The sequence below is a fragment of the Hippopotamus amphibius genome, chromosome 4 (assembly GCF_030028045.1).
Source record: "Hippopotamus amphibius kiboko isolate mHipAmp2 chromosome 4, mHipAmp2.hap2, whole genome shotgun sequence".
NCBI lineage: Eukaryota > Metazoa > Chordata > Mammalia > Artiodactyla > Hippopotamidae > Hippopotamus > Hippopotamus amphibius.
The window spans coordinates 111,206,468-111,226,381 of NC_080189.1; the positions used below are offsets into that span (position 1 = coordinate 111,206,468).

The following is a 19,914-nucleotide window of genomic DNA, read 5'->3' on the forward strand; positions in this document are numbered from 1 at the left end:
TTGAACTTAGGTGATTTCTCTAATAACTTGTTAAGGGAAATGAGTTATAGGAAAAACATTAACATTCTATAATATACACTTTAAACTTAGAAATTCTTAGATTCTCACTAGATTATAAGCTCTCTGAGGGCAGGAGTCTTGTTTCCTTATTTTTTTTTTCTCTTTGTATATTTCTTTAGCTCAACACTGTGCCTTGTGTGTAGATCAGGACATGCAGTTTTGAAGGGAGATTTATTTTTAAGTGAATATGCGTTTTCCTTAAGACTTGTTCCTCTGGTAAATACATTATGATACGTCAGGAAGCTGGACGAGACCTAAGTCTGATAATAAAAATTTAACATACAGTTTATGCAACATATCAAAATGTTTTTCTTAAATATGTTGACTTAACCGTTGATTTTGTGAACCACAGTAATATGAGAAAGAAAGAATTCTATGTAAATCAAGCATTATATGTCTTTTTTTCTTTTATACTGAAGCCAAAAGAGAAACTGCTTCACAGCTTCAATCTGAAATTTCAGATGGTCAAGAAGATATTGTTAGCATAAACACAGCTCAACCAGAAAGTACCACAGTGGCTCCAAAAGACCCACCTGAAAACTCCATTATCAACTGTGACTCCCAGGCCCTAAATATGTTGGCTGATCTTGCATTAAGCGCTGCTACCTCTACCACACCATCCTCTGAGCCCAGAAACTTTTCCTGCTCCTCTGAATTGCCACAGAACGTTGCTTTGCTTTCTAAAGAACTTTCTCTGTGTGGCACATCGGACCACGAATATCATAGAGGAGTCAAAAGCCAAAAAGGTGGACCGTTACCCAAGGCCTCCTCTGAGAAGAGTAATCCGACGTCAGACCCCACAGTCAGCCAAGAGGAAGAGAGCTCAGTTCCTGGCAGGCAGGCCCCCGCAGAAGCCCAGTCGGCACTTGCCGAGGAAACCCTAGGAGGTTCCGACGCGAGCCGAAGCTCTTTTGTTGCTGTAGAACATTCCTACGCCCTGCTCCTTGCAGAACATTCAAAGAAGCATCTACAGCAGAGAGGGGCCCTAGGCCCCGCCTTTGCCAAGAATGGCACAAAAGGCCCTGAAGCAGGGACCCCAGTGGGGAAAGTGATGCCATTTCGGCATCAGCAGATCACCTCCCCGCTGCAGAAGCCCTCCAGGGCCCCGGCGCTCAGGCGCAGGGGCAGGTTGCTGCCCTCCAGCCTGCAGGACTTCTGCTGCTCTCACACCGTGTCCAGCTGCGACGGCTCCTTTAAGGTCACTTTCACATGTGAAGCGGATTACGTGTTCAGCTTAGACAGCAAGTATACCAACAACCCGCTGGAGAAGACTGTCATCAGAGCGCTGCATGGGTGAGTAGCAGTGACACTTGAGGGAAACAGATGAGCTTTTCTGTTGAGATAAATGCAGCAAGAAGGGATACTTGTGCTAAATTCTGGGGAAGGAGAAAGACGTGTTTACACACTAACTTGGGGTTAGTACCAAGTAGCTAATCGTTGACAGTTAAGAAAACTTTAGTCTTAATGCACTGCTTTCCATCTTGAGATGCTCTGGTCTTTGAATTATAGTATGTAAATGAGATCTTAGTGTAAAATAGTGAGGTAAAGAAATAATGCTTTGCCGACTGCATTCCAGAAGAAACATTTAAAGCAGGGGTCCCCAACACCTGGGCCACGGACCGATAGTGGTCGAGCCCTGTTAGGAGCTAGCCACACGGCAGGAAGCGAGCGCAGGCGACAGGCGAAGCTTCGTCTGTGTTCACAGCAGCTCCCCATCGCTCGCGTCACTGCCTGAACTCCACCTCCTGTCAGCATCATGGCCAGTCGTATCATTATGTCAGCCTGTATTACAATGTAATAGTAATAGAAATAAAGTGCACAATAAATGTTATGCACTGAATCATCCCGAAACCATCCCCACCCCCCCAATCTGTGGGAAAATGGCCTTGCACGAAACTGGTCCCTGGTGCCAAAAAGGTTGGGGACCGCTGATTTAAAGAGTTACTTGTTTGTCCAGTTGGTCACATTGCTACGAGCGAGCCGTTTTACACGGGGCCGTTCTATACATCTTCCTTAAGGGGTCAACGCAGAAGAGCAGTGAGCTGAACGCGGGCTTTGGAGCGTGGCCTGCCCCGGGTGCTGGCCGAGGCTCTCCCGCAGGGCAGCATCTGCGCCTCGCCTCGGGACGGCACTGCCCGCTCTTCACCGAGACTCATCCAGGGCCTCACTGCACTGCAGCTTCTGACTCAGTCCGTTTGGGATGGGCCTGGGAGTGTGCATTTCTAAGCAGTGTTCAGGAGATGCCAAGGAAGGCTGACGGTCTGCAGGCAGCGCTGTTAAGCATGGGTTTAGTAACAGGCATGGTATGAGGGAGGTGCATACATTAGGGTGTGCATGGGGAAGGCACAGGCAGCTGTCAGCGGGAAGCACTGTGAAACGACTGATGGGGCTGCTGCACGTGTGAGGCCTGATCGCCGTCAGATGGCTTTCCTTGCTCCAGGCACAAGCTCACGCCACGAGAGCCGACACTTCCGTCTCCATCTGCTCTGCTCACGAGGGTCACTCGCTTGACCTTAGCCCTGTCTCCCTGAAGGCCAGCTCTGTAGCCCCTTGCACATTCACTCGGTTCTGCTGGCAGATGGCCAGAAGTGCTTTGTGCCCCCCCCTTCCAGTTTCAGGAGAGTCTCCAGAGCCGTGATCTGAAAATAGTGTAGTTCTGCTGAATTGCCCAACTACTTTAGCCTTCAAACTTCCCAACTATTAGAAGAGACACATACATAAAAATAGGGAAGAAAGGAGTTGGCCAGACTTAACAGAAGCAAGGAGACGACGATTCGGGAAGTTGCTGAAACCATTACTCACATAACGTGTCTTGTACAGAGAGCTTGCAACTGCATATGAGAAAAATCCTCGGTTAAGAGCGGGGAGGCCTGTATTCTCATCATGGTGCTACCGCGCACAGATTTTGTGATTTGAAAGAACTCTCTTAAAGCTCTGATTCTCAGTTCCCTTCTCTGTCTCTGTAAAGAGTGAATTAGATTCACTGTAACTATTTGTTAAATCAACTTCATTTTTATCTTATTCATGTTTCATGTTCATGTAATTTTTAAAATAAAAGTGAACACAAAAACTAAAGTTAATAACACAGGCACTTGCTTATGGTAAGATAATAAACTAAAATAGTCATTTTCAGTGATTTTTGTTCTTTCTTTAAAATCTCAGGCCCTGGAATACCGATTTACCGGATGATGTGGAAGAAGTGAAGCTTTTACTTCATATGTGGGTAGCTCTGTTTTACAGCAATCAAAACAAAGTCATACGATCATCCCGGAAAGTAGTAGAACACAGCAACCCAGCAAAATATGTGTCCATAAATAGCACGTTAGAGTCGTTTGAATTCAGTGAAATGGAGGAGTCCTCCAATGTGGAAAGGTGCCCCGTAGACCCTCTGTTGGAGACTAACGAGGTTTCCAGAGGTCATGCCGCCGAGGTGTCCTTCCCTGATGCCGCCCCCCTGCTTCCTTTCGTGAAGCCGCCGCCTGTGAGAGGCTTGGAGCTCTGGGTGCAAAATGAACAGAAAGAAATGTTTGCAACAGCAGGTCATCCAGAGTCCCCAGAAAGCCAGAATTTCATCTGTTCTTGTAATAATGAGGTAAGTGAAGCTGAATGCGATAAATGCTGGTATTATTTTTGAAGAAATTTTTTTCTGTACATAAAATCACATTCAAAACAAGGCATTGGTTTCTTCTGGGAAACTGGATTCTGTAGCTGTGTAAAGGATTATAATGCTGGAAACTCAGTTCTCCAACTTTGGACTGTCTGCAGGTGGAGCTTATCTGCCATCTTGGTTGAAGAAACAAAAGTAGGAAAAAATCATAGGTGTCAGATGACCGAAGAGCCAGCCATAATTATGTAACTTTTTAGTAGTATGATTTGGGGCAAATTACTTGTTCTCTCTGAGCTTATTATCTTTTAAAAGAGGTGAATAATGTTTACTATGTCTCACCTAGAATAGTGCTTATGGATTGTGTGGTAATAATAAATACCAAAAATCTTTGATGAACCTTAAGCTAAAATTGAATATATTAAAATTATTTTTAAAAACAAATCGTGAAGCAGTAAATGAAATGCCAGACCTCTCATAGGTCTGCAGAAAACTGTTTGTAAATATGGAAAATACACTTCGTTTCATTTGACTGTTCTCACCTGATGTTCAGCCAGGCCAGATAAGCCAGTTTTAACTGGAGCAAATAAAAGAGTTGGATCAAAACCCTAAGCAAATGGATTGACAAAATACCTGCCTTCTTAAGCTTTCAGCCCAGATTTATTCTAGAATAATTTTGCATGGGTTAGGGCCCCTACAGAGCCTGTATTAACACCAAGTTTCTGTACCTGGGTTTCTGTGGTCCAGGGGCGAGCCTCAGAGGGTCTGTGAGTGTCTGCAGTTGCTCATCTTCATCAGAAGGAAGACTGGTGGAGCGCTGTGGGCCAGAGACGGGTCTGAGCCCTTCGCTCGCATTAACGCAGTTAATTCCCACACAGCCCGGGGAGCTAGGGACTGTGCCCCCCATCTCACAGGTGAGGAGACCGAGGACAGAGAACTGCAGAGTGGCCTGGAGGTACATAGTAAATCCTCCGGCCAGACTCAGATCTGGTCACTGCAGATGGTCCTCAGTGTGGAATTCTGTGGATACATTTATGTCTACATACACACAGGCACGTTCATATGTGTATATATACATACATGTTACGAGTGTATGCAGGTTTTTTCTGAGGATGGGGTTCATATATTTCATCTTATTCTCAAAAGAGACACATAAAATCCAGTAAAGAGCCACTACCTTAGAATAAGAAAGTATTTATAGTCTAGTCAGGCAGATTGCAGTTATTACTTGTATATGTTACATATATATACACACACATGCTAGTTTCTTATAAAATATTTTTGGTTATGGTAATATATATTAACTGTTACTTTAGTAATGTACATTAGGAATGATTTTTCACAAGCATGAAAGAGTATTAAGTAGAAAGAATATTGAAATTAATGATTCCTGACACTTTCTGTAGCATATACTTAAAAGCCTGTTTCCATTATCTTCTTGAATATTGTACCTGTCTTTAAAGGCACACACATGTCCTATGCCACTCCCTCCTCTAGGGCAAACGAGGATCATCACAGTTTGCATTTCACTAAGAGCACAGGCATGGCGAGATTCGTGACTGTGGCCCAACATTACCAGCCACCACGTGATGCCGGGGGCGTCGTAGAACTGTTCTCAGAATGACCTCGCCGTCAAGATTTTTCTATGCTTTGTATCTGGCCTGGCCTGTCCTTTTTTTTTTTTTTTATAAACTTATTTATTTATTGGCTATGTTGGGCCTTCTTTGCTGTGCGCGGGCTTTCTCTAGTTGTGGAGAGCGGGGGCTACTCTTTGTTGCAGTGGGCGGGCTTCTCGTTGCTGTGGCTAGTCTTTGCTGTGGCTAGTCTTTGTTGCAGTGGGCGGGCTTCTCGTTGAGGTGGCTTCTCTTGCTGTGGAACACAGGCTCTAGGTGCATGGGCTTCAGTAGTTGTGGCTCGCAGGCTCTAGAAAGCAGGCTCAGTAGTTGTGGCACATGTGCTTAGTTGTTCCGAGGCATGTGGGATCTTCCCAGCCTGGGGATCAAACCCATGTCCCCTGCATTGGCAGGCAGATTCTCAACCACTGCTCCACCAGGGAAGTCCCCAGTCATGTCCTCTTAAAACCAAGTCTGAGCTCCACCCTGCCAATTACTCAGGTCAGTGTCTTTCTTTGACTAACACAGAAATGTTTTTAAGAAGAGATTTGAAACACAGGTACTGACTTCCAACATGATTGCTTCAAAACATGGCAGGAAGTCTGTGAGCGTCATGTTCCAGAGCTACAGGTATATATAGGTCAACTGCATGATCAACTCACTTTACCACATTCTGGACAAGGCCGTTCTGCAGCCTTTAAAAAAAAATAAAAATTGTCCAGAGGTATTTCTGTTACTGTTTATCCTAAATCCTTTCTGGTACTGTTTAAATCAGTCCCTTTGGTTTAGTTTATTAATGCAAACTGCACTGTTTTCTACTGTTTTGTTGAATAGGGAGGTATAATGAGAGAGAGATTATGTCCAATTATAAGCTAAGAAGATAGTTAAAGGGTAAGGGACCTTTATTTAACAGGATAGAGATTGATACCTTGGGAAAGCTGCTAATCAGTGTATTCTGGGTACAAGAGAGAGTAATTACTTTAGTGTTTCCTCATGGGAAAGTTCCAGATGACATTGTGTTTATAATCTAATTGAAAGCTGGTACTTATATTATTCTTTACTTTAAAAATTATCTTTTCATCTTACTAAAAATAATTTGAGTACTTTTTCCTCTACTGCTGCATTTCTGAATTAAGTGATGCTATTTAGCATACAGGCTGCATTTTCAAGTTTTTAAATTGCCAGTGGTCTAGCCACTTTTCTTCCCCAAAGTTCATTAAAGAAAAAGGCTGGGGGCAAAAAAAAGCTGTGCAACTAAGAAAGTTTTGGAGTTCTCATGTATGTGTGTGTGTATTTAAAGAAAAACAGATTCTATTTGGGGGGTATTTTAAGCTCATGTGAGAAGAGGGGCTTTGCTCCATCTCTACCCTGTGAAGATGCAGAAGAACAGAGAAAACTGAAATTGATCTTTGTTCTCTTCTTCACATATGTAAATGCTTTAAAAAAATCTATTTGACACTTGATTTTTTTAAAATTTTCTTTTGCTTTTATCATTTCAGATAATTCGGGGGAAAGCTGAACAAGAGTCATCAGATAAACTAGAGACTTCTAATCTTGTGCTTTCTAGCATTGGAAGCACCCAAACTAATGGACGACCTTCTGTTCCTGCTGAAGATAAAACCTTTGAGCCACTTGATAGCACACAAGTGTCTTCTTATAATGATACTGTCACACAAACCACATTCGCCAAGACTTATGATGGGCTCAGCAGTCCATCAGTGATTTGTCAGAAGTCTGTGTACAGCACCCTTGAAAGCAAAGTTGATATTTTTCATCCAAAAATGCAAACAAAAACAGGTGCTTTGCAGGGCCTTATCCAGCGTAGTAGCCCTGTAAACAAAGACTGTCAGCCGTCGTTGGAAAGGAAGGATGATATGGGCTACGTCATGATTAATCTGGAACCATTTACCCTCACTTTTGAAAAAAATGCCCGTGCACCAGTACAGACAGAAGCTGTAAATAGAGCAGATAACCCTGCAGGCTTTAACATGGAGGTGATTAAACAAGTCTTACCTGCTACAAGCCTTAGACATCCTGTGTCCACGCTTGAAAAGCTGCAGACACAAGGTCTCAGGGACATTCCCTTTCTGGAAGTGTCAGGACAAAAAGATGCTAAGTACCTCTGTTGCTCCTCATTTGCTAAAGAAATGTGTTCATCACAGGAAGAACAGGCTGCCGCAGCCTCATCCTCACCGGCTGATAACTCTCTGCTAACAGAGGCGCTAGCATTGGTTACAGGTTCTAATTATCTGTTACCCAGAGAAGAAATGAAACTCCCTCAAGAATTTCTTCTGCCGCCTCAGAGTCTCTTCGGCATCTCTTCGGAAGAGATCATAGAGCCCTGCCAGGTTGAAGAGTTTATCTCATCGTCTGCCTCTGCCCTCTTGGGAAAAAGGCACTCCCTTAACTGTGTCCAGTCAACAAGGAGTATTTCGGATGGCTCTTCAGAACTGAAGAATGACAAGAGTGGTCTGAACAGTGAAAATATGAGTTTTGCATCATTTAATTCCACATTTACCAAACAAACCAGCCTATCTGTGAATAGAGAGGAGGTCAGCCTCGAGTTATCAGAGGATTCTGACCTTGACCTCACTCTCACCATATCGCCACCCACGAGTCCCCGGGAAGAAGCTCCCGCTGGTGAAACGGAGCAGCAACAGGAGGCCCCATTACCCTGCTTAGGACTTCAGGAGACGGCAGAAGAAATAATTGAGCCCAAAGAGGTGCCTTTCTTAGAAAACAGAGACGTGGACTCTGCTGATCACACGTCAATGAAACCACTAGAAAATGAGGAGAGAAAAGGTGATAATCTACAGACAGTGGCTTTCATACTTCCTAAAGAAACGTGTGCCCTTGAGGTTGTGGAGGAAGTTCATGTTGCTTCAGACTTCCCCTTTGGTTCTTTAATTGAAGAAGTGTCACCAGCTTCTAGCCCTGACCCCCAGGGAGCAGGTGAAGACGCACAACCAGCTCGGGCTGCATCTCCGAGGAGTTTAAAACCCTGTGATGCGCGCTGTGAGGAAAGTGCTGAAGCCTCCCAGGTTGGGTCCGTGGACTTGGCCGTCGCAGAAAACGAAAATTCTTTTGTTGGCCCCACCCACCCAGTGGGACAGGATAACTTAACTCAGGTACAACACATGCAGCTTTCTGCTGAAATGCCTCTGCTGTTAAAAAGTCACCCAGGAAGAAATGATAGATACATAACCCTTCCTGGTGAAGTCGCTGAGGAGCCTGCCCCAGGTGAGCACGGCGAGGGCGCCGGGTGCCGGGGTGCAGAGTCCACAGAGTCGGTGCGGCCTGCCTCAGCTGCAGAGTGTGCGGGGGCGCACGGGGGCCTGGCGCTGCCCGGAGACCCGCCGCGGCCGGCGCGTGCCAGGGACAAGGGCCCCCACCGGAGTCATCTTGTCGTGGGGACCAGCGAGCCTCCATTTCGTCCTCAGGAGAGGCTGGAAAAGAAGTCTCTTGCTGTCAGCTCTGTTTCTCCAGCCGTACCAGGCGGTGTGGTGAACGCATCATTAAAACAGCAGACCTGCCCTAAGAGCCTGAAGGAAAACCTCTTGAGCAGTGATGTGAAGACAAACGAACGCTGTTACATCCTGGTTAAGTCCTTGCGCTCTGACCCGGTGGCCGGAGCTGAGGTCGCACAGGCCCACGGGCACCTGGAGCTCCCCGAGCCCACCCTCTCCTCAGGTGGGGCCACCCTAACCCGCAGTGCAGGACCCAGCAACGCAGGGACAGGGTTTCAAACGCAGGAAATCTCAGTCGTCCGAATGGCCAGTCTGCTCAAGAGTGATGAAGCTGGAGCTGGGTTCCAGGAGGGAGCCGTGGATCCGGGAGGAGTCGCCTCCGCGGAAGGCAGACCAGGACCGGCCCACGTGCTGCAAGACGGGTCACCGTGTGCAGCAGGAGATGTGCTGAACAGGGGGCTTCTCCCCGTGTGTTTACATGCTGCTGCTTACCAGGATGCAGCAGCAGCTGGTGAAAGTATCCGTACAGAGCCTTCTGCTTCCTTTGTTCCCAGACCTTGTGCCCCTCTTGTGTACGGGGTCTCTGCAGAGCAGGGAGAAGATAAGAATGCTGGTGAGGGGCTGAGGGCCGAGGGGAGCTCTGCGCCCCTGGGTGCAGGTGTGGGTGTCGGTGTGAACTCTGACATCCATTATGAACCACTCTCTGGAGACTCCGATCAGGACTCCCTTGGCGAGTGTGGAAAACCCGGGTTAGATGCGGAAGAGTCCTATGCTTTGCGATGTAGTCACACTGAGAGGAAAGAAGGTGCTTCCAGAGATGCTTATGACTCTTTCCTGAGCCTGAACAATCGTGATCGTGCTGACTGGGGCTACGCTAGCCAGGTGCCAGGGGTGCCAGGGCTGGAGACGGGCGTACCTCCCAGAAACTGGCCCGTAGGATTAAAGAAGGAAGATAAGTGTGTGCCCTGTTACGTCCAAATCAGAGATCTCCGTGGGATCCCCAGGACCTATGCTAACTTCACCATCACTAAAGAGTCCAGAGACACCACGAGGACTCTGCACAGCCTGCGGAGGCTCCCCGGCGTCACGGCCACGGGTGGCTTGTTCAGCTCCTGGACAGACACTTGGCAGGTGGCAGACGACCTCACCCAGAACACTTTAGATCTGGAGTATCTGCGTTTTGCACATAAACTAAAACAAATTGTGAAGATGGGAGATGCTCCGAGGTCCGCCCCTTTTGCCCTCCAGGTCGCCACGGGGGCTTTCCCTGCGACAAAGGTGCCCGCGTCCCCAGGGCTGCCTTCCGCTCCCCGCAGCAGAAGTCCCCTCGTGGTGACAGTTGTGCACTCGGACCCCAGACACCAGGGGCGGCAGGCGAGAGGCTGGACGCCCAGCCGTGTGAGACGTTCCTCCTCCTCCTGGAAGGAGAGGTGTGGCCACAGGAGACATCATCTCACAAACTCTGAACGCAGTCAGGCTGTTTCATTCCACCTCAACAAACTGAAATACAACAGCACGCTGAAGGAGTCCCGGGGTGACATCGCCCTCATTCTCAGTGAGTACGCCGAGTTCAGCAAGGTGGTGAGGAACAGCCACCGGGGCGTCTTCCAGGAGGGGGAGCCCCACGCCGCTTCCGGGGAGGCCGCATCCCAGGAGCTGTGTCCCTGCAGCCCTCGGCCAGCGTCCTACGAGGACATGGTGGCAGACCTGTGCACCAGTCTGCGCGTCAAGCTGGAGAGGGTCGTGAAGGAGGCTTGCACCAGGACCTTCCTCTTCCACCTCGTGGAGACAGAGGACAAGCCCTTTTTTGTAAGAACAAAGGTAAACTACCAGCTTTTTCTTACACTTTATATTGTTTTTAAGTTGCCATCTAAGTTAGTTTTTTATAAGTAATACAGGCTCCTCAGCTTCAGGAAGAAGCCAAGACACGACGAGGCGTTTCAGCTGCTCAGCTCAGCCTCTCCCCACAGACCATGTGCACTATGTTTCAAGATTTGTATGATTTTCCAGAATTAGTGCAGTGAGTTCTTTTCATACAGCAGCACCAGTGTAGACATATTCAAGTGTAAACACAAACACAGGCCAAAGGCAAAATTCAGGTTTTAAGAAATTTTATCTGTGGAGAGGGGCGGGGGTCAGGGTGCTTCCCGGGTGTGTGGGTTGAGCCTCAGGGGCCAGCGGCGCCAGGGAAGGGCCACAAAGGCGGTGGGTGGGGCGGGCGCCAGGACGCCGTGCTGAGGGCGGGCCTGGCCAGCAGCCAGGGACGTGCTCCTTGAGGAGGGGGCGCCGGGGCTGTCGTCCCGGGGGTGCTGCCGCAGGCAGAGTGGGGCCAGGGCCCCGACACACCCTGGCCTCTGGGAGGCTCCTGCCCCGCGATGTCCGTGTGGGCGCGCCACGGTCAGTGGGCACCTGTGGGCCTAAGGCTTCCCAGAGCGGGGGGTGGGGGTCACCGTCGGGGCGAAAGGGCCACGTGGATGTCCCTGGGGGGCACTGAGAAGTGTTTCTGAAAGATGAGGAGCGGCACGTTTGCACCCAAGAGCACGATCAGGAAAGGAGGCAGCAGGTCTGACTCGAAGCCCCCGTGTTGCCAGAGTCAGAAATATGTTCTCCTGGAGGAGGGCTCATGACTCCTGTTTTGTATCATTTGAGTATGATTTCTAAATACGTAGTTTTTTCCAGATGCATGGAGTCTGATTTTCTGTATAAGTGATAGTGTTCCCTGTCGAGTAGCCTTTTGTTGTCCAGGGTTCTTCACAAACGGCTTCTGGTCTGTCCCTCCACCCCCCCTCCCCACCATTGTCTTCATTCCAACTTCCATGCCATTTTGGTAAGATTTTAGTTGAAAAAATAAAGCATTAAATGGCTTTCAGTCTTTGGAAGGTGCTTAGCCTCCAAAACTAATGACCCGGAAGTGATTGTCCGTGTTATCTTTAGCCTCGCATCACAGTTGCTTTTCTGCGGCAGAGTGCGTGCGACACAGCCTGACGTGTGCAGAGGCGAGTCAGGGCTCCACGGAGTTGGCACCATGGCCGCGTCCCTCTTGCCACAGCAAGCAAAATCCTTCATTTCTTTTTGCTTCCATCTCAACAGCAACAACCGTGCACTGTCTTAGTTCCCACGCCCTTTACAGAGCACAGGTGGTACTGGCTCACACGAGGGACCCTTCTAGGTAACATGCTTGTTTCAGTAGTGAATGTATTGTCTCGTGGTAATGTTCTGGCACGTGGCTACTATTCACAACAGAAAACCAACCTTCAAGTGAGAAAGCGGACGCGTTATAAATGTGCTTGAGAGTGAAGTGTGATCAAGGGCACAGTGTTTGGAAGCTCAGATGGAGCGTCTGTGCATCCCGGAGGGTTCTCCCAGCAACAGGGTGTCAGGCCCTGTCTACTCGTAAGGTGACGCAGTGTGTGACAAGGTGGCCCAGACTTCCACATGAGCCTGTCAGAAAATGTGTTAATTCAGATCGTTTATTAGCAAAATAGGTGAGGACTTACGTTTATGTTTTAGTGAGCGCTTTGTTAGAAGTCTTGTCTGTAGGAACAGCTTTGAAAATACATCACCACACTTTTCTTCTCATTTCGTTTTTAACTCTTTATTGGAGTATCGTTGATTTACAGTGTTGTGTTAGCATCGCCATACATTTTGAGTAAATTGAAAGTCAAAACTTGAGTTGTATTGAGATCTGGGGGAGACTGACTCAAGTAACCCCGTCTTTTTATGAAGTAAATAACAAGTGATGGTCAGTGTTTCTGGTGGTTGAACCTCCGGAATCCTGCAAACAGAAACAACGTCAGAGTCACACAGGAAGACGAGGTTAAGGAATTTCTTTAATCACATGAACGTATCCTCCAGCGAGGCTTGCTGCAGAGCTGCTCTGGGGAACACAGCCGCACCCCACAACCTGGCCCAGTGGAAGCCTGCTCCCAGCCCCTGCAGGCTTCTGCTGAGGCCAGAGTCCTTGTTAAGGCTCCTCAGAGTGGCACACAGGCATCGTGGGTACTGTCAAAAGTCCTAGCAACATTTTGCCTGGACCTGGCATTTTTAAAGGAAACATCTGCAGCCCCTCTTCAACATCTCCCTTGAAGAGGGTGAGCTGCACGCGTGTGTATCGCTGATGTTTCGGAAGAATCCACCTCTGACGCTTCATGGACATAAAAGATTCATCATCATGTGCTTTGCCTTTGACAGAAACTTGTAAATCCAGTTGTCGGGGACACCTCGGCGTCACCTTATGTGTGAACGCTTATCTAGGAATAAGACAAGCTGCCACCTATGCTGCCTTATTGGGACGTAGTTTAGTACATAGGATTTGGTATTTTTAGTAAACGGTGAAAGTAGTTCTATGCAGGTGTCCTTTTTTTAGACATAATGGCTGTCTGTACCTTTTTCAGAACATGCTAAGGAAAGGCGGCCACATGGAAATGGACCCTCAGCACTTCTGCCGGGCACCTCGCAGGGGGACAGACGTGCTCGTTGTCATCATCAGGAATGAGGACCTGGCGTCACGCCTGCATCAGGTGGGGTTGGAACTGGCTTTCTTACAGAGAAACATGTTCTGGGCATTCCACGGTATTATATCTCAGAGTTAAGAACATTTTCATAGTAACTAAGGGAGAACTTGGATGAAGAGACTGGTACATTTTCTCACCTGAAATAGAAATCTGCATCTCTTGATGTCTAACAGTAATAAATGTCGCTTTAAAAGGACTTGTCAAAATATTCTTAACTCTGTTACCATATTTACCTATTACTTGAATGAAAGTAATTGTCGCAAAAAGCGCTCACATGGAGGCGTGGTCCTGACACAAGACCTGCACCCCCAGCACAGACCCCACGTGAAGCTGGAGTCAGGGGCAGCGAGCTCACTACTGCCTGATTGCAGGTCCCAAACCTCACGTGTTGTAGAGGCCACTCTGTAATTAACTAATGTGAGTGAGTTTGCAGCATCGCTGATGAACAGAGTTAAAATTCCTTATTAACTGGTGGAGTTACCAGTCAGTCATCCAGGCTGACGGTATTTCCAGCTGTTCCCAAACCTGGACACTCTTGGATAAAAGTGACAAAAGTGACACAATGAGCTGCCTTCACTAGGGGACCTTTTTATGTTTCAGATTCCTTCTCTGCTGAAGCTGAAGCACTTTCCCAGTGTCATCTTTGCCGGAGTCGACAGCCCTGAAGACGTCCTCAATTACACCTACCAAGAGCTCTTCCAGACAGGTGGCTTTGTGGTGTCAGATGACAAAATACTAGAAACTTTAACATTAGGTTGGTCTCTTATTTTCCTTTCTTATCTAGTCTAATCAATTTCTCCTTGCCCAGTGACTCAAATATTATCTCATCAAAAAGAAATTATCAACTCAAAATAGTATCAGTCACCACTTATTGAGGGCATAACTTTTGCCATTTGCTGTGCTAAGCGGTTTGCTCTTAACCTCTTTTACCTTCACCACCAAACCTCTCAGTAATGCAGCTGAACTGTCACATACATTGGAGATTGGCTAAAAGTTAAATAATTTCTCTCAGGGCAGTGAATTTGACATAGAGGAATGTTAGAGCACAGACACTTTAAATATCAAACCTGCCCAGCCCTGGTGGCCCATCAGAAGTAAACATGGATACCACATCCTCATTGAAGAGGAGGAGGACGGACCTTAACAGCATGAATGTTGCATGCAAACTGGAGTTGAAAATATTTGTAGATTCTGTATTCAGAAGCTTAGACCTGTCTTTATTGAGATGGGATCCCGCTTTTGTCCTGTCCATGTGAGTTACATACACTCGGAGCTTTCACAGCTAATGACTGCCGTGCTCCTCTCTTCTGCTGCAGTGAGCAGGCAGGGCTGGGTTGAGGGGCCACGGGTTTGCAGTGCAGTACGGGATCCTGCCCAGCTATAGAGGTGGCAGCCATGGTCAGCACTCACACATGGGACCTTATTCTCAGAAGTAATCATCCCTGGGCTTTGACTAGACAAGCCCAAAATCCTAAAATACTTTTCCTTGTCAAACTTGTTCTATTCTGTAGTTCAACTGAAGGAAATTGTCAAAACCCTGGAGAAACTAAATGGAAATGGAAGATGGAAGTGGTTGCTTCACTACAGGGAAAATAAAAAGCTGAAAGAAGATGTGAGGTGAGACCCTGATGGAAGGCGAGGCTTGGGTATGGGGGAGGGTGGTACCACCTGGATTCACCCAGAAATGCTCCCTGAGCTCTGGACCAGTGGCATCCAAGTGCTGCCCCAAGGTCAGTTTGCTGGAATGTAAACCACCAACATCACTGAAGGCAGCGTTTAGGGCTATGGACTGTTTTTTTGTTTTTTATACAGCAAGACTTTCAGTGCAAGAAGCTGTGTTGTGACCATAATTCAGAGTCTGAGTAGCCTTCTCTGGACCAACAATGACCAGTCAGACACACAGGAGACCTAAAACATCCATATGACTAAGTTCAGGCTCTGCTACTTGTAAAAACGTAAATTTACCTATGGGCTTTTAGACATATTTATTCATAAATTAGGTTGCTGCAGTTACAAGGACAAAAATTGAGACCAGAATGTACCCTTAATTTTACTCTTAAATAATAGGCTAGAAACAGGCAAACTTCCTTACATGAAGAGACCTAGGGCCTTTGGGTGGCTCTTCCGAATCAAAGATGTGCCTCCAAGTTGCAATGAGATGGAAAGGGAGTGTGGGGACAGGGTCTGGAGCGCAAAGGCGGACTGGGGGAGGCTGTCGACGGGACAGGCCGTTTATCACGGGACTGTCCTAATAAGTTGATACGTAGGAAGTAGACAGTACAAACCCACTTTAATGATGTGGAAGTTAAGGCACAGAGGATGCCAGACCTGACTCAGGCAGACGAGGAACTCGGGAAGCTGGGCTTTGACCCCGAACGTTCGTCTCTGACCTGGCAGTCACCTTCTGTTTGACCATACTGCTTTCTCCGGAGGGCAACGGGCCTAGGCGTGAAGACCGCGGAAGTCGTGGCCGTGCATGATTTCTCGAGGAAAGATGGCCGAGAATAGAAGCTGGGGAAAGGCTTGTACTTAGGAGAGGAACTCGAACAGGAGGAAGTGAGGGAGCAGAACCAAGAGCAGCACTTTCAGGAAGGAAGAGGCTCCAAGGCGCCCTCCCAGGGCTTCACAGCAGCACTTCAGAGGGAGGGGTTAAGATTCAACTTCAGGAATAAGTAGAGAAGCAGAGGTGAGAGCACACGAGCCCAGTGCTCGCAGGACCGGAGGTGAGCAGACACTCATGTCGCTGCTGGCACTGGAACCTGCTCTTAAGATCAGGCCAGTCTCGCTCGAGTAATGAGAACTTTTCAGAAAACTCATCACATCCTTTTGCCCTTGAAGGCAGGAAGAATTTATCCAAAACTAAAACAAAAACAACAAAAAACAAAAAAAAAGAAATCCCTAGCTTTTAAAAATGACTATTTCTACAAAGATGTTTTATAGCCATGGGTGGTTATCAGTAATTATGGGTAACTACAAAACCAGCCTCTAATTCATCTCTACACAAGTATAGGACTAAAAGTTTTTTAAATATGCAAAATAATGCCACACATAGCTTAAAATAGTAACTAGAAGCATATAAAAAATTTCTATTCACAGTAATAAATTGTACATACGATGCCAGGCATATAGATTTATATACACGAAGGACAAAGCCTGGAAGGAAACTCCTCATCAGGACATACCTCATGGTGTGACTAGTGCTGTGGGAACACGTAGGCTTGGGGTTTTCTCCAGCAAGCAGGAGCGAGTGGGGGGGGGGGGGGGGGGGTGGCGGCGGCTGCAGGAAGAATAAAAGGTAGGAACAAGATTTAAAGTAAGGTGAGGAAACAAAAAAGAAAATTCTAGGTGTTACGATCTTAATGAAGTTGGTGACTATCTGACCAAGAAGAAGTAGAGAGACGTAAAAGACCAGGAAGACGGGATGCAGGAAGGGAGTGAGAGGCTTGCCAAGCCACAAGGCTCGAAGCGGGGTGGATGGATGTGTGATGTCCTTCCTGATGGAATCAGGCCCATACATTTTAAACACCTGTGTCTACAAAAAGAGTAAGTACGGGGAACCTGACAGGACGGTGATGTCTGGGAGGCCAAGTTTGTCGTGCAGAAGAATAAAGGGAAAAGGAGTCTATAGTGAAGGCAAGAAGTTTAGGAATGAAACACCTGAAAATTAAGGTACAGAAAAAGAAAACATTTCACAAACTTAGACTAATCTAAATTTAACATTTTAATGCATTTCTCAGAGTGGATTCAATTGCACATAAAAAGAACTTAATGTTGAAGTTGTATCAGAGCGCAAACATCATCGACTTGCTTCCTTACCACCACTGCGACTCTCGACCAGCAACCAAAGCTGAGCCCCTGAAGTGTCTGCTAAACCTGCAGATTCAGCACATCCACGCCAGGTTCGCTGTCTTCCTAACAGGTAAGTTCAGAGCCTTAGTTCTGCCTCATTTTCATCTACCAGTTAACGCCCAGTAGATCCACTCCAGAAATGTCCTTCCAAGTGCAGTAAATGCACACGAGGCTGGGGCGGCAGGTAGTGTGTGTTTTGTCTCATTATAGAAAAAAACCTGTATTAGAGGTTTGTTAAGTGTAACCACCTAAGCTTTTAAAAATCACTTCAGGGATGAATGCCCCTGGGTGGTTCCCGGAACCCCTCCCTCCCATCACTGCCCATGGAGGCGGCTGCTTGCAAAGCTTCTGAGTTTCTTTTTTTTAAATATTGATAAAATACACATTGATGAATTTTTCACCAAAAAAAGTTTTTTCTTTTTACAGAGAAGCCTGTGATCTCCAGAGAAGTCTTTGAAAATAGTGGGATCCTTGTCACAGATGTAAATGACTTTATTGAAAATATACAGAAAGTAGCGGCTCCGTTTCGGAGTAGCTATTGGTAATAATAGAACTCTGACTCTCTCCCACGTGAGCTGGAATGGACAGCAGATACTGACACCTGTGTCTACGAGACACTAAGTTCAAAACCTCTTTTGTGCGCTTTACATCATGCTGTAAATGTAAAGGGTTTGTTTATTTAGGGGTGGAACTGCCGCTGGTTTGGCATAAATGGGACTTTCTCAAGTATCACTAATGAAATAACTAACCTACTCTCTAAACGATGAGCGTTTTCCCAGGTGGTCCACCTGCTGCCAGGACAGGATGATGTAGCCTAGGTGCGCAGACGTTTTCCCCAGTAGACAGCATCTTAGGTATGGAATAGTTTCTTGGTTATTTTGTTTTAAAGACGGAATTATCAGTTTCGTGTTTATCCAGGTGATTCAACTGCAGCTTGCCTAGACATTGACAGCGCCAACAACAAATTAGTATTTTCCCTTCTCTTTGAAAACCTTTGAGAACCAAGTTGTTCTACAACTTGGGGGAATGTTTTCCTTCATATTTTTTTTACACGTTGCTAGAATGTTTGACTTGGTTCACAGCAGCACTGTAGTTTTCCATTAGCTTTGGGTTGCAGTGTTCAATATTATTGTTTTAAATTATTTTCATTTTAAACAGAACGTCTTCACAGCTATTAATTGAACTTAATGTTAAAAAGTAAAATTTTACAAGTGTACTCAATTGTAGCAAAAATAAGTCTGTTTTAACCAGTAGCTTTATTTTTGCATGTTAAGGTCAAAAATGCATATGTAATGCATGTTAAAAGTCTGTTTTAAAGTTTTTAACACCTGTGTAAAAACTACAATCTTAAGTGGTTTTATTTGCTGTTATTCACGCTACACTACATAAACATCTTTTTCCTAAGTGGTACAAATTTATAAACTGTCATTTTTCACTTACTCAGTTTTTGTAAATAGTGCACTACAGACTCAACCCTGAGGAAGACATAATCACTTATTTATATTAGAAATAATTTTTACAGTAATCCTTAAAACTCAAAACCAAGCAAAAAACATTTGTAAGATACACAGTATCTATTTGGAACAAAGGTATTTGTAACTAATTTGTTGCATTTTTTTTAATAAAGACAACTAAAAATCATTCAACTGCTTCTACAGTGACTTCATAGCAAAAATTAAATTTGTAAGGGAATGTCTTATAGCAGTTTAAATTTTTTAGGCCATTTAGCAGAATAAGTAGCTTCCAGAGGAATCCTACCACTTACCTCACCTTGGCCTCGTCCCTGCACACCTGCCCCGTGCTTCCCTCTCCCACGAGGGGACCTGCAGGACTCTCCGCCAGGCCCCTCCAGGGGTCATGTTAGGCCTGTACAGGAACGTCCCTCAGAAGCCTGTTCATCTGCTTTGTACGCCTCCCTACCAAACCAAAAGTGCTCACTTCACGCGTTAGTTTCTGAGGAAGAGGACGACTGAGCGGCTTTTATTTTTACCCTAGCTCTTGCTTAGAAGCCCACTCTGTCAGTTTTACCCCAGGAATGAGTCTAATAAGAGGACCATAACTGTATCTGGTGCACTGAATTAATTTGAAATTACCACGGAAAAGGAAAGTAACGTTTATAGCACAGCTATCTGTCGGGGTGCCCCTCCCCTGCTGAAGAGCCTCCCAGCGCCCATGAGGCCACCTGTTCCGTGACCGAAGGCTTAGCCAGGCCAGAGGAGCGGGCGCCTCCAGCCTGAGCTCCTGCAGAGACTCCACCCTCACTCTGCACCTCTGTACCCCAACGGCCTCGCATGGAAATATTCGTTGCTCAATAAATACACCGAATGCAGAATATGAAGGCATCCTGGTGCTTTCCTTGTGCTTATTACTTAAGTATTTCAGGACAAGAGGGGAAAGGCCCGCTGGAAGTGTAGATAACCTTAGGCACAGAAAGCAGTGGTTTTCAGCTGGGGTGGTTTGGGGTTGTCATGACAAGGAGGTGCACACAACGTGCGGGACAGCCCCCCACAACAAAGAACTCTCCAGCCAAAAGTGGACAGGTTTTGAGACTGAGAAATGGAGCTAACGTAATCATTTGGATAATCTAACTTACTACCCCAAGTCCTTTAACAGAGCCTATGTCCTCCAGACTCAACTATAAAAGAGAGTACAGTTACAGTGTCCTCATTCCTCTGATGTAAATAACACAAACACCGGGGAGAAAGGAGGTACCAGTAAAAACTATTACTACCTACAGTCTGAAAGGAAAACAAAGCACCCATTCCACCTGACAGTGCCACTTACTCTCTTATGGAAAAGAACCCTTG

General features: G+C 46.5%; 1 protein-coding gene across 8 annotated transcripts in view; it reads left to right on the forward strand.

Annotated features, from left to right (window-relative positions):
- TASOR2 (transcription activation suppressor family member 2) overlaps nucleotides 1-18,976 on the forward strand; it is a 61,231-nt gene extending 42,255 nt beyond the window's left edge. For 2 of the 8 annotated variants that reach the window (XM_057733769.1, XM_057733768.1), the window contains exons 15-22: nucleotides 480-1,353; nucleotides 3,223-3,652; nucleotides 6,777-10,565; nucleotides 13,139-13,264; nucleotides 13,859-14,012; nucleotides 14,770-14,875; nucleotides 16,996-17,177; nucleotides 17,534-18,974. In XM_057733769.1, the coding sequence (XP_057589752.1) occupies nucleotides 480-1,353; nucleotides 3,223-3,652; nucleotides 6,777-10,565; nucleotides 13,139-13,264; nucleotides 13,859-14,012; nucleotides 14,770-14,875; nucleotides 16,996-17,177; nucleotides 17,534-17,652 (5,780 nt within the window). In that variant the 3' untranslated portion in view covers nucleotides 17,653-18,974. Of the gene's footprint in view, nucleotides 1-479; nucleotides 1,354-3,222; nucleotides 3,653-6,776; nucleotides 10,566-13,138; nucleotides 13,265-13,858; nucleotides 14,013-14,769; nucleotides 14,876-16,995; nucleotides 17,178-17,533 lie in introns of all 8 variants that reach the window. The other 6 variants (XM_057733771.1, XM_057733772.1, XM_057733773.1 and 3 more) reach the window with 4 other exon arrangements.
- The last annotated feature ends 938 nt before the right edge of the window (nucleotides 18,977-19,914 follow it).